The 11,844-nt window shown below is 36.9% G+C and overlaps 1 protein-coding gene across 1 annotated transcript; it reads right to left on the reverse strand.

The window, feature by feature from the left end:
- Positions 1-45: 45 nt before the first annotated feature.
- On the reverse strand, positions 46-7,071 carry ddx49 (DEAD (Asp-Glu-Ala-Asp) box polypeptide 49). The gene is made up of 13 exons (XM_055049636.1): positions 6,812-7,071; positions 5,964-6,087; positions 5,392-5,477; positions 5,128-5,249; positions 4,082-4,269; positions 3,105-3,245; positions 2,955-3,030; positions 2,388-2,464; positions 2,211-2,308; positions 2,024-2,098; positions 1,429-1,517; positions 1,228-1,299; positions 46-204 (listed from the first exon to the last, which is right to left on the reverse strand). Exons 1-13 carry the CDS (start codon positions 6,924-6,926, stop codon positions 46-48), a joined length of 1,422 nt encoding a protein of 473 aa, XP_054905611.1. The 5' UTR covers positions 6,927-7,071.
- Between the last annotated feature and the right edge of the window lie 4,773 nt (positions 7,072-11,844).

Raw genomic sequence — 11,844 nt, forward strand, 5'->3', positions numbered from 1 at the left:
CATTTATATATATATATATATATATACACACAGAGGCAGCAGCTCTTACAATGCGGTCAGCTCTGCCTTTTTGTTACATTTTCTCTTCTTCAGCTGTCCGTGTTTCTGCCTCTGAATGCTCTCCTGGATCTTCTGCTTGAATTTCTTCTTCTGGCTCCGGATCTTCTGCAGCTCGGCTTTCCTCTTGGCCTCCAGGTCCGGGTCCTGACGCGGCAAATCAACGGCAGCAACTTTAACACTCAGCAGCAGACAGGACGGTAAATAAAAGATCCTACTGACTTATTTACACTGAGGCATTTCAGTTTAAAAAAATAAAATACTTTGCTTAAGCCTGGGGTGTTTAAAGTGGCCATTTGTGACCCTGGAAATGATTTTGACCAATAAGAGAAAACAATTAATGAGCCAGACATTTAGAAACTCTTAATAAGGCGACAGTCTGGAGGCCTTTTTATGTTTTGGATCTTTTAAAGATACAGATTTCCTAAATGTATTTATTTATTGTAGTAAAAACTAAAACTGAGCTGCTCATTATTGTAAAATGTGTTTTTAATAACTCACCCGGTTAAATAAAATGTTTTGTGCTCCTCCAGTAGCTTAAACTATTAAAGTTAAAATTGAAAATAGATTCAATGTCCATAAAAACAGCAGTAGGAACTTTATAGGATTGAAAACATTTCACAATATAAGCATTTCATTTCAGTCAATATCAATAATTATGGATTAGTTTTTTTGTAAGTTTCTCTAGTTGCTAGAGTGAGTTAGTGGAGTTAGTGGATTCCAGCTGGCAGGCTGAGCAGTTAAAGCTTTTCCTCTGCCTACATCCCCCAGAATGCTGTGTGGTTCTGATTGGAAGCAGCGAATATTCCTCCAGATGTTTTATCTGCCAGCACTGATCACATTTCTATCGCAATATATATTGTTAGTGATTTAATTTTGAAGCAAAACGTGTACTGTGGCTACACATCTTAAAGTGATTTAAAACCATCTTACAAGTAACTTCAGCATGAAATAGGAGTTAAAGTAAATAATGTCTTAATATTAATTTTAATAGTTACAAATGAAATGATCTGCCAGTGGAACAAGACGTTTTAACTCAGAATATGGAAAATGGTTCTTGCTAAAGGTAATTTTTCATTAACTTTGAACCATACTGAAATCAACACGTCTCTTTCTGAGCTATATAACTAATAAATGAATTGATCTGTGATATGTGCAGCCGTTAGTCACCTTCCCCTCCAGGATCAGCTGTTTCCGCTTGTTAATCTCCTTTTTCTCGTCAAAGTCCGTCGACTCCAGCCTCTGGAACACAATTTTAAAGAAATTCACATTATTACCTCATGGCTGCCAATGAAGCAACAACTAGAAGATGTTTTTTTTCTTTTTAGATGACAAAATACATAAATCCTTAATGCGAAGAGAAAAACGTACAATTTCACACTCTCGCCGAGTCACATTGACTTGTGTGAGGATCTTCAGGACTTCTTTCTCCTCCATGGGATATTCCTTCAGCTTCGTCTCTGCAGGACAAATAAATAAAAATAAAATCTGTCTGATCTGTCCTCCAGCCACTGATTGATTTTGCTGAGCAACTGTCAGCAGTCGCAGTTTTAAGATTTCGTCACTATTGTTTATAACTGCTTAACGGTGTGGAGAGAAAACTGGATGAAATAGAAAAAATCAGGGCAATATTTCAGATATTTAAATTTAAAAAAGAAAAGTTTAGATTTATTATAATTAGATATATTTTAGTGTTTTCATACTTCAACCTTTTTTAATTCTGCACCTAAAAATTAACAAGTGTTTTGATTTTATCTACATTAGTTGGGGAATAAATACTCAACAAAAGATACCATTTTCAGAAACATGTATTAAACACACATTAGAAGGTTATTATATCTGTAATTTCAGCACATTTTAGCTATTTTATAAACACACAGTACAGTTGCAGTTAGTTTTCCCGCCATTACTATGATATTTTCATTTATTTTAGTTTTTATTTTACTATAATAACGTTCAGACTTACTGGTCTGCTCCTCGATCGAATGCACCAGATGGATGTCGTACTGCGTCACCAGTGTGATTGACACGCCGTTCCTCCCTACAAGAAAAAAAAAATCAAAACTGGCATTTATTCATCAAGTTCACCCAATCACTCAGTTCAGATTAAACATGGCCGCCTCGACGTTTGCTAGTGTGAACCGGCCTGCTACCTGCTCTCGCTGTTCTCCCGACTCTGTGGATGTAGATCTTGGGAAGTCCTGGGGTGTTGTGGTTGATGACAACCTGGACTGTTGGAATATCCAAACCCCTAAAAGTCAGAGCAAACAGAAACCATCAGAACAAACCCGGTAACCGTCCTGAAACGAGTCCAATCGACCGTAATTCACCTGGAAGCCACATCCGTTGCAATCAGGATTTTATAGACGCTGGCCTTGAACTTGGCCAGGTTGGCGAATCGTTGTTTCTGGAGAAACAAAATGGTGGCCATTTATTTTAAATGACCATTTCTCAGGCGAGAGTACACTGCAAAAACACAAACTCTAGTTGTAGTGCAAATAACTTAGTACATTTAAAATGTTATAAACTTAAAAGTAACATTTTAGCGAGACGTAGGAGCTTGTTTTAAGTAATAAGCCCTTAATTTTATTGAAAAAGTTGTAGTTTGGGAAATGTTTTTACTCATAAGATCCCAAAAGTGAAACAATCTGCCATTGATGAAACTGCTTTTTCATCAATATTAAGAAATTATTGACTGAAATAAAGCTCCTATATGTTGCCGAAAAATCATTTGTGGGTAAATTCTGTCTTATTTCAGGTAACTAATATATTTGCACTAGAAACTGGGTCAGAAATACTTGGAAAAAATGTTGATTTTTTTTTGCAGTGTAACTGATCAGAACATGCTGCTTTGGCCGTTGACGTCATTACTGACATTTCTGATCAATTATTCTGACCTGTTTCATCATGGAGTGCAGACAGATTGTAGGAAAGTTGAACGCCTGCAGCATCATGGTCAGAATCTGGCAGCTCCTAAAGAAATGATATATTGATTAATTTTTCTCTACCTGATCAATGCAGGATAATTCAACTGTGTGGCTCTTTACTTGCAGGTGTTGGTGAAGATGATGATGGACCAGTCGTCATGCTGGTCTGTGAACGTCTGGATCAGGTGGACCAGGTACGCGTCCTTCACCTTGTCTGGAGTCAGGATGTACCTCTGGTCCAGCTCCTCCACCGTCCGCGTCCTGACGCCAGCAACAACGTCAACAACAACTAATCGGTTATTAAAATAAGACTAATTTAAACAGTCAGAGCAAAAGCTGTCAATAAAATATACTTTTTCTTTTAAAAACTTTTTGCCTGTAAATATGTTCTACTAAAATGTTCTCAATTTTAACTTCATCTGGTTCAAATTATGTGAAAAGAATAATAATAATAAAAAATCTTGAGCACGTTTTCAGTTACTGATCAGTTAATCAAAACAATCAAACATCAGTATTGATATTAAGGGCATTTTTGATGCTTTGCTACAAAACATTAAGCTTTCACCAACAGAATCCTGTTTTCATTCAATTTAATTATTTGGTCATTTGCATTTTTATATATTCCTAATATTTTAAAAATAATCTGATTAATTGTCAGAATGATCGATTGCAGAAGTAATCGAAAGCTGCAGCCTTTTTAAAAACCATCACAATTCAAGAGTTTACAAAAAGTGGAAGAATAATAGCAGTTTTCTCGCTCAACTCCTTTTTAAATTGAAGTTCAGAGCAAAAACAAAAAACATCAAAGTATTTAGCAGGATTTCACATGAAAGACCAAAACAAACTGGTCCATATTTGTGAAGTTAAGGGAAAATAATACATATTAGTTTCCTTTTACAAATAGAAACCTACAAATCTTGCATTCAGCCTCGCTGAGTCGACACTTTTTACCTCCAAATTTCAGCAAAATCTGGAGTATTTTGATTAAATTGGACTCAAAAGTTTCCAGGTTTCTTCTTGAGCTGAAACTTTAACTGATAAAGTTGGACTTTGCTCGGCGGAGCCGGCGGTTCTGGACGACGGTCGGGTCGACTCACTCGGACGTGCTCTCCCAGAAGAACGGCTTATTCATGGCGATGCTCTTCAGCTCCTGCAGGGTGTCGGTCAGCGTGGCGCTGAACAGCAGCGTCTGGCGTTTGGCCGGTAAGACGCTCAGGATCACCTCCAGGTCTTTGGTGAAGTCGGTGCAGCCCTGCTCCAGCAGCCGGTCCGCTTCGTCCAAAATCTGACAGAAAAACACAATAAAGCACGAAAAGAGTCAAAGTGGGCAAAAACAAACCTGCTTCAGGTTTATGTGTTTCTGACTTCAGCTTCAAGAGCAATAAATCAATTAATCGGATGATAAATTAAAACAATTTCAATAACTTTCTCTCTTTGTATCAAAAACTGAAGGATAAAACTCTTCAGTCTGCTGCTTTGAAATCAACTAAACATTTTATTAAGAACTATTTTGTTTACAGAGACTTTATAATTAGTCATATTTGTCATTTAATTTATTTTGATATTTAAAATGTCTTCCGGTTCCAGTGTTTAATGTTTATTAGAAATAAAAGTTGATTAATCTTTGAAAATGTGTTCTTGCTTTATTAAAACAACATTATTTTTTATGGCAGTAACTTCTGGGACAATTTATTATCCAGCAAAACGTGTTTCTGTGATGTAAAATATTCAAAAATGGTTTCATTTGACCTGCCTGGATATCACATTTTCCAATGATTGTGATAAGCAATAATATTGTTATTTTGACACCATTTTCAAGTTAAATATTTAACTATAATGCAGGATCGCAGTCATAAAAACGAGTAACGTTATAAATAAAACTTAACACTGGAAATGGAAAATATTTCAAATCTCCAACATAAAACAACCAAAAACTAAAAATAAATCAGAAATTAAAAACACATCTGAAAGCATGAATAAAATCAATAAATAATACTCTGTTCCGCTCTTTACAAAATATTAATAATCAGAACGTAAATTATTGAGCTCCTCTCAGTTTTTCATGCAATTAATTAATTGGTTGATTAATTGCAACAGATTTAAATCTTTGTTCCATCAGTGATCAAATGTTTTTGCTTCTCACCAAGAACTTGATCTTCCTCATGTTGAAGGTGTTGGAGCTGCGGATGTGGTCGGCCAGCCGACCCGGCGTGGCCACGACGACGTGAGGCTGGTTGGACAGCGCCAGCGCCTGGCTCACCATGTCTGTCCAGATGAAGCCACACAGGAAACCAGTCACTCTCAAGGCAGAAATTAAACTGGGAGCCACATTTTCCACTTCATTCTTCATTTAAACACAGAAATCAAGTGACGTTGGATTCTGATGGTTCTGACTAAACGTAGTTACCCATTCCTCCGACGACGATGCAGTCTCTCAGACCCAGAGGTTTTCCCAGGACTCTGAACTGCTCCGCAATCTGATAGGCCAGCTCCCTGCGTAACATCACATGATAAGCTTTAAAAAAAAAAACTCAGAAATAGAGAATCTGTAGAGGTTTTATTGCTTTAATGGTGACGTATGGGATCAGTCTATGGGCGATACCAAACATGTTTGTTACTTTTTTTTGCACAAAATAATTCTCAGATAATGGGATTTTAGTCAGCTCAGTTCTGTTTTAAGGCGTCTTGTCACTTTAAATTAAAGGTGCTACTTGATGGGCAAATTGTGCGACAGTACATCTTTGAAAAGTAGAAGTCGATCCTCCTGCACAAACAATAATTCAGAACGTGGTTTCTGGATAGAAAGTAAACAACAAAACACTTCATATTTATATTCCTATTCAACTGTTTTTCTTTCAGTGGCTTTATTCAGAGTGAAATGTCAAGACAATAATCTATATTTTTGTATTTTAAAAACTTCAATTATAAATGCTTTTTATATGCTGAGACAAGACTTGGTGGGGATCTGTGACCTCTGACCTGGTAGGAGTGAGAACCAGGCAGAAGATGCCATATGGCTCCTCCGACAGTTTCTGCAGCACCGGCAACACGAAGGCCGCCGTTTTCCCACTTCCTGTCTTGGCGCAGCCCATGCAGTCGCGCCCTGAGAAAAAAGACGGATCTGGGTCAAAACCAGAGCAAACGCAAGGCGACTGGTTCTGCTGAAAATGCTAAAAACTGACGGCCTTTTAAACTTGTATAACTTTGAAACTGACAAACAAAAAATAAGATTGTGTGTTAAACAAGCTGAAATAAAAGACAAATCCATCATGAGTTTATAAAGCTATATTTTTACCACCAAAGACATACAGACACATATATAAACATTACTTCAAAAACACTGTAAGTTGTTTTAGATCTATTTTGGGGGGGCATTAAGTTGTAAAGTATTAATCTTTTTTATTTTCATTAGTTTCAACATCTCACAGAAACTTCTCTGTAGTTTTTCTATTTTTTTTTTTATTTTAAAACCTAAAAAATGATAGAAATTTTCTTAAAAATGGCTAAATGTTTCCTGAACTAGATTTATCAAAAATGGTAAGTTTCTTTTTTTTAAAAAAGGTCAAACCAATAAAGGCAAATAACTGTAGACCTCTGGTCTATAAAATGCAACAAAATACATCCAGATTTGTAGTTTAAACGTGACAAAATGAGGTCATTAAAACCATCCAAACAAATAATTGTAGTAAATCTCATTAGTGCATGTTGGTCGATCTGTTGCAGATTGGACTTAAAAAGAGCTGAACGTCTCTTACGTTTCACTCTTAAACCATAAAATGTGGGCTAAATGCAGCTCGTGTCCTGGGCTGAAGCAGAGGAGCGGTTACCTTCCAGGATGGGAGGGATGCAGTTCTCCTGGACCGCAGTGGGTTTGTTGAGCCCCAGATGTTTACATTGTTTCACCAGCCAGTCCGACAGACCCACGGACGACAAGTCGCTCATTTTAGATTATTTTAAATCAAAAACACTCTACATTAACATTTGTGAGAGCTTTTTTAAGGCTAAAACACACTTCCTTCGCGTAATCCTCGTGTTTGCTCTACAGCCGCCATGATGTCAGAACGCCATGATGTCCGGAAGCGTCAGAACATGACGTTTCCGGAAGTAGACAGGCGCTCATGTTGCCCCCTGCTGGTCAAATGATGAATAGGTAAAACATGTCGGTTCATCTGTGGGTTATATGACGTTTGAAAACCTTTTTTAATGTTAATTTCAATCATTTTAGCCTACTGTTACTTAAAACCATACATTTAATATCAGAATATTACACCAACCTGATAAAAAAAAACATTTTAATAAAAATGTGGGAATAATTATTAATGTTTATGTTCAAAATCTCCTTTTGATTTAGCAGATGAGCTTAATTCGAACCCACATTGATTTATATGTTTTATTTGTTAAAGTCATTGCAGTCTTATAATCACAGAAATCTCTAAGAAGAAACATTAAAATGAGGTACAAATAATCCACAGCAAAAAAAGTTATTTACACTTGTAATCCTCAAATATTTTCTTGATTATCATTTTAAATTAGACATATATAAATTTAAAAAATCACCTGGAGGGCTCCGTAATATAACTGTATAAAATCTCTAAAATAAAAAAATATAAGCCAGCAGGTGGCGACAATGTTTTATTTAAAGCAGAGATGAGATACACGTAAATCATGACAATAAATAACTAAAAGAATAAATTCTTACTCCAGCCAGTTACTATTACTGTCACTTGTTTTATTGATAATAATCATTTTTATCACTTCTGCGAAAGCATATCATACAATGAAGGTGACAGTGATGACCTCAGTGGATTGATTATCGCTGCCAATCAATACAGAAGAGGATCTCCAAACTATCTGAAGTCAATCATCTTGTGTTTGGGAAGATTTCTGACAGATGGAAAGATTTAAAAAAGAACATTGAGCCCAGCTTTATGTTTAGGGAAAAGTCAAGAGAACCAGAACCGCCATCTTGGACTTAAAAAGGCACAAATTTTAGAGTTTATAAAAGTGTCTGAAAGTGTTTACCTGAAAAGACTGAAGATTCAAAGTTGAATCTGCATGATCTGCTGAAAGCAACAGACCAAAGCCCAGCATATCATGGCATGTTTATGCAGAGGTGGAAACGTATTTCAGAGTGAAATATGACCAACATGGCCGCCAGGTGAAGGACTGTGTTCAGGACAGAGCTGAAGCTGAATGAGAGCAGCTATGAAATTAATTTTCTAATGTCCACAATGACCTACATTAGTGTGCAGAAAACCATGAGGTCACTAAATACTCAGCAGCTGCTCTTAATACCTAGCAGCTGTTATTCCGTCTCATAATTTACAAATGTTCACTTTGTTTCTGTCCTGAACTGAAATACATGCAGCAGTTTTACAGATTCATCTTGTTTTTGCAGCAGGATTTCTCACACATCTTTTATGGAGTTAAATGATAAATCAATAAAGAGCCTCGGATCGATAAAACCTTTTTATTTTCTCCTTGCAGCAGAGAAATCAAACTGTGAGGTTGTTCAGTTTTGATTAATGACCAGAAATGTCCGCCCAGTTAATACACAGTATTTTTATCTTCTCACGACCTTTTCTTGTGTTACATAAGACGTTAGTAACCTTTATTTGTCATGTTATATTCAGAATTGACTGATCAGTGCTGTCCTGGATTTTCAGCCTTCTGTTCGTCTCCATCTGCTCTGACTTCAGTTCACTCAGCCTCGGCGCTGCTCACTCTGATTCATGCAGATGGACTGAGCGAATAGAAAGACCTGCAGGATTTTTCAACAAAATCTTAGGTGGATCTGCGTCACAGAAGGTTTGCATCACTTCATGTTTTATTTTTGAGAGTAAAGGATGAAGGAATTCACCCTGCAAGTTGATCTGTGAACAAGCAAAATGGTGTGATAAAAAATGTACAAAATCATTTCAAGTTATAGCACTTGTACAAAAGGAAAAGGAAAAAGATTTTAAAAAATGCAATAAATGAGGAACTGGAAGATTTTGGTTTTACATCCAGATTGAGAAATGTCAAATTTTGAAATTCATAAATACAGAACTAAAGTCTAATGGGTTGTTTGGGCCATTGGAGATATGAAAAAAAAGGACTAGTAAATTTCCACCAAATCTCAGAAATTTTTTATCTTCAAAAGCTGAAAAAAACTGACATTTTCTGTAAAAAAGAGTGGGAACGTCTCAGTTTGAAATCAAAAATTTGCTAGAAAATTTTTAAAAAATTTTTTAGATTAATCACTGAAACATGGTTCAAAAGTTGAATATATTTTACTTTTTTAAATTTCAAATTCCAAATTTGACATTTGGAAATTTTCAAGTTTCTTGCTTTTTTCTCTCATATTTTGGACTTTTGAAACTCAGAAGTTTTTCTAAAAGAAATTCTGAAATTAATCTAAACATTTAGAGTGTTTTTGGCAGATTTATTTAAAATTTTTTCTTTATACAAAGGGCTTAATATACTTTGGTATTTTGTCAGATATTTTTGTTTGTAAGCTGCAGTATGAGTTAATATTTTCAGTCCTGATTTGATCAAGATTTTAAAACTGATCTCAATTTGAACTAGAAACAACAACAATAATATGATTTATTATAAAAAACTTAAATCTAATTTTATTGTTCTGCTTTTTCATTGTTGTATTTCAGTTGAAAGTTTCAAAGCAACATTTAATTCATGCTTTCATCTGATGAAAACATTCACAGACCTTTTTTTTCCAGGGACTCAAGGTCAGCATTTGCACATGAAGTTGTTTCGGTGAGCTGAAAGTTGTCCTTTTAGTTGCAACAACAAAATAAATTAATCAACTGTAAATGCAGGAGTGGACAAATTATTATTTGTTTTTACTCAGAGAGAAAAATGCAACAGCCAAATTGACAAGATTAAAAAGGAGGACATTCAGAAAACGGTGATGAATAAAAATAAAAAAGCCTTCAGGACATGCAGGCCGGAGAAAAGCTCTCCAATAGATGAGCCTGTCATTACCGACTCCAGACATAATGAGGGATTTTATTCAGAATGAGCAGCACAAGGTGAAAAGCATCAAAACCTGGGAGTGTAAACAACTGGAAAGGTTGGAAACGGATGGGGAAATAAAGCAAAATGAAACACTCAGGCCACAGAGCGTCATCTGGGAGCACAGATGTATTCCAGATGTTTTGGAATACTGGAGCTGGAGGATCGCTGACGAGTACAGAGATATCCGGCCGGACTGGACAGAACTTCATCACCCAACACGCAGCTCTGCTTTACGACGTCGCCAGGTGACCCTAAACACATCCAAGGGCTGAACACGGGTTTCTGGACCTGCCACAACTTTCTCCAGAACAGAAACAAAACTGGACCTAAAGAGGAACGATCCAGATCAGACCTGATCAGATCAGAGCCACATAAACACAACTACAAAGTCGGCCTTCGATCTCCTGAAGAACATTTCCAGGATTAAAGGGTTTAGAGAAACTCATCCATGACCAGAAGTAAAACATCAAAAATTATACTCAAGTAAAAGGAGCTCTTTCAAACAGCTGATCTCCATCTGGTTCCGGTCCATTTCCCATAAACTACTCTATCAAACAGCAGAAACAATACAGATTTTCTCTGCTGAATTCTGCAGAACAGTCTTATCTCGTTAAATGTTTTTAAAAGGAAACATTTCTCTGCTTGCACACATTTTTGTTTGCATGGATGGAAACTTGTGAGTGTGACTCATCTGCTGTTTGACTAAAGACGGATGAAGATCCCTGCAGAGACGGTCTGCACACTCCGTCTCCTGCAGCTGATTATTTCCTATGCTGGAGGGAAACGCCTGGATGTTCAGCACCGTCTTTCCCAGAGCGTCCAGCTGTGCTGCAAACGGCCCAAAACCAATGAAGAAGCGTCGGTTCTGCAAACCAGCAGCCTCAGTGGGTCCAGGTTCTGTGAGGCAGAGATCCGATGTGCGCCACGCTGCCTCCCTGCAGCCCAGAGGAGCAGTCAGCTGCGCCGCTGAATCGGGCCACTGAGCAGCACAATTGCACGATCACATCTGAGCCTCCAGAACTTCACTGCAGAAATTTTAAATCAGGCTTGAGCTGCTGAACTGATGCATTTAAAAAAATCATCTCTAACAACACAGGAATAGTTTTAGACAGATTCATATTTGAATGTGTTGAGAGATATTAGTGATGTCAATCAATCAATCAATCAATCAATCAATCAATCAATCAATCAATTTTATTTGTAAAGCACCTTTCAGCAACAAGGCATTTCAAACTGCTTTACATCAAAAATACAAATTAATAGAACAGTCAACAATTGCAGCATGATATTGTCATCGCTGCACATCAGATTATTGATTATTGTTTTATTGATTATGTTTCAAATGCAGCAACTCTAAACTGCTGAGTTTTTAGTCAACTTTTAAAGGAGCTCAGTGTTTCGGCTGTTTAGCAGTTTTCTGGAAGTTTGTTCCAGATTTGTGGTTCATAGATTCTGAATGTTGCTTCTCTTCATTTGGTTCTGGTTCTGGGGATGTAGAGCAGAACCAGGACCAGAAGACCTGAGAGGTTCTGGACGGTTGAGCTTTAGTGTATTGTGGTGTTAAGCCATTCAGTGATTTATAAACTAACAGTAAAGTCTATTCTATTCTCTAACTTCCTGGTTTTAGTCAGAACCTCAGCAGCACCGTTCTGGATCAGCTGCAGCTGGAGGATTATTTTTATTCAGACCTGTGAAGACGCTGTTGCAGTGATCAATGAGACGAAAGATAAACGCATGGATGAGTTTCTCTGGGTCTCGCTGAGTCATTAATCCTGGAGATGTTCTTCAGGTGACAGAAGGCCGACTTTGTGACCGTCTTTATGTGACTCTGAATGTTCGGATC

Source organism: Poeciliopsis prolifica, unplaced genomic scaffold (assembly GCF_027474105.1).
Source record: "Poeciliopsis prolifica strain line A6 unplaced genomic scaffold, Auburn_PproV2 SCAFFOLD002, whole genome shotgun sequence".
NCBI classification, from domain to species: domain Eukaryota; kingdom Metazoa; phylum Chordata; class Actinopteri; order Cyprinodontiformes; family Poeciliidae; genus Poeciliopsis; species Poeciliopsis prolifica.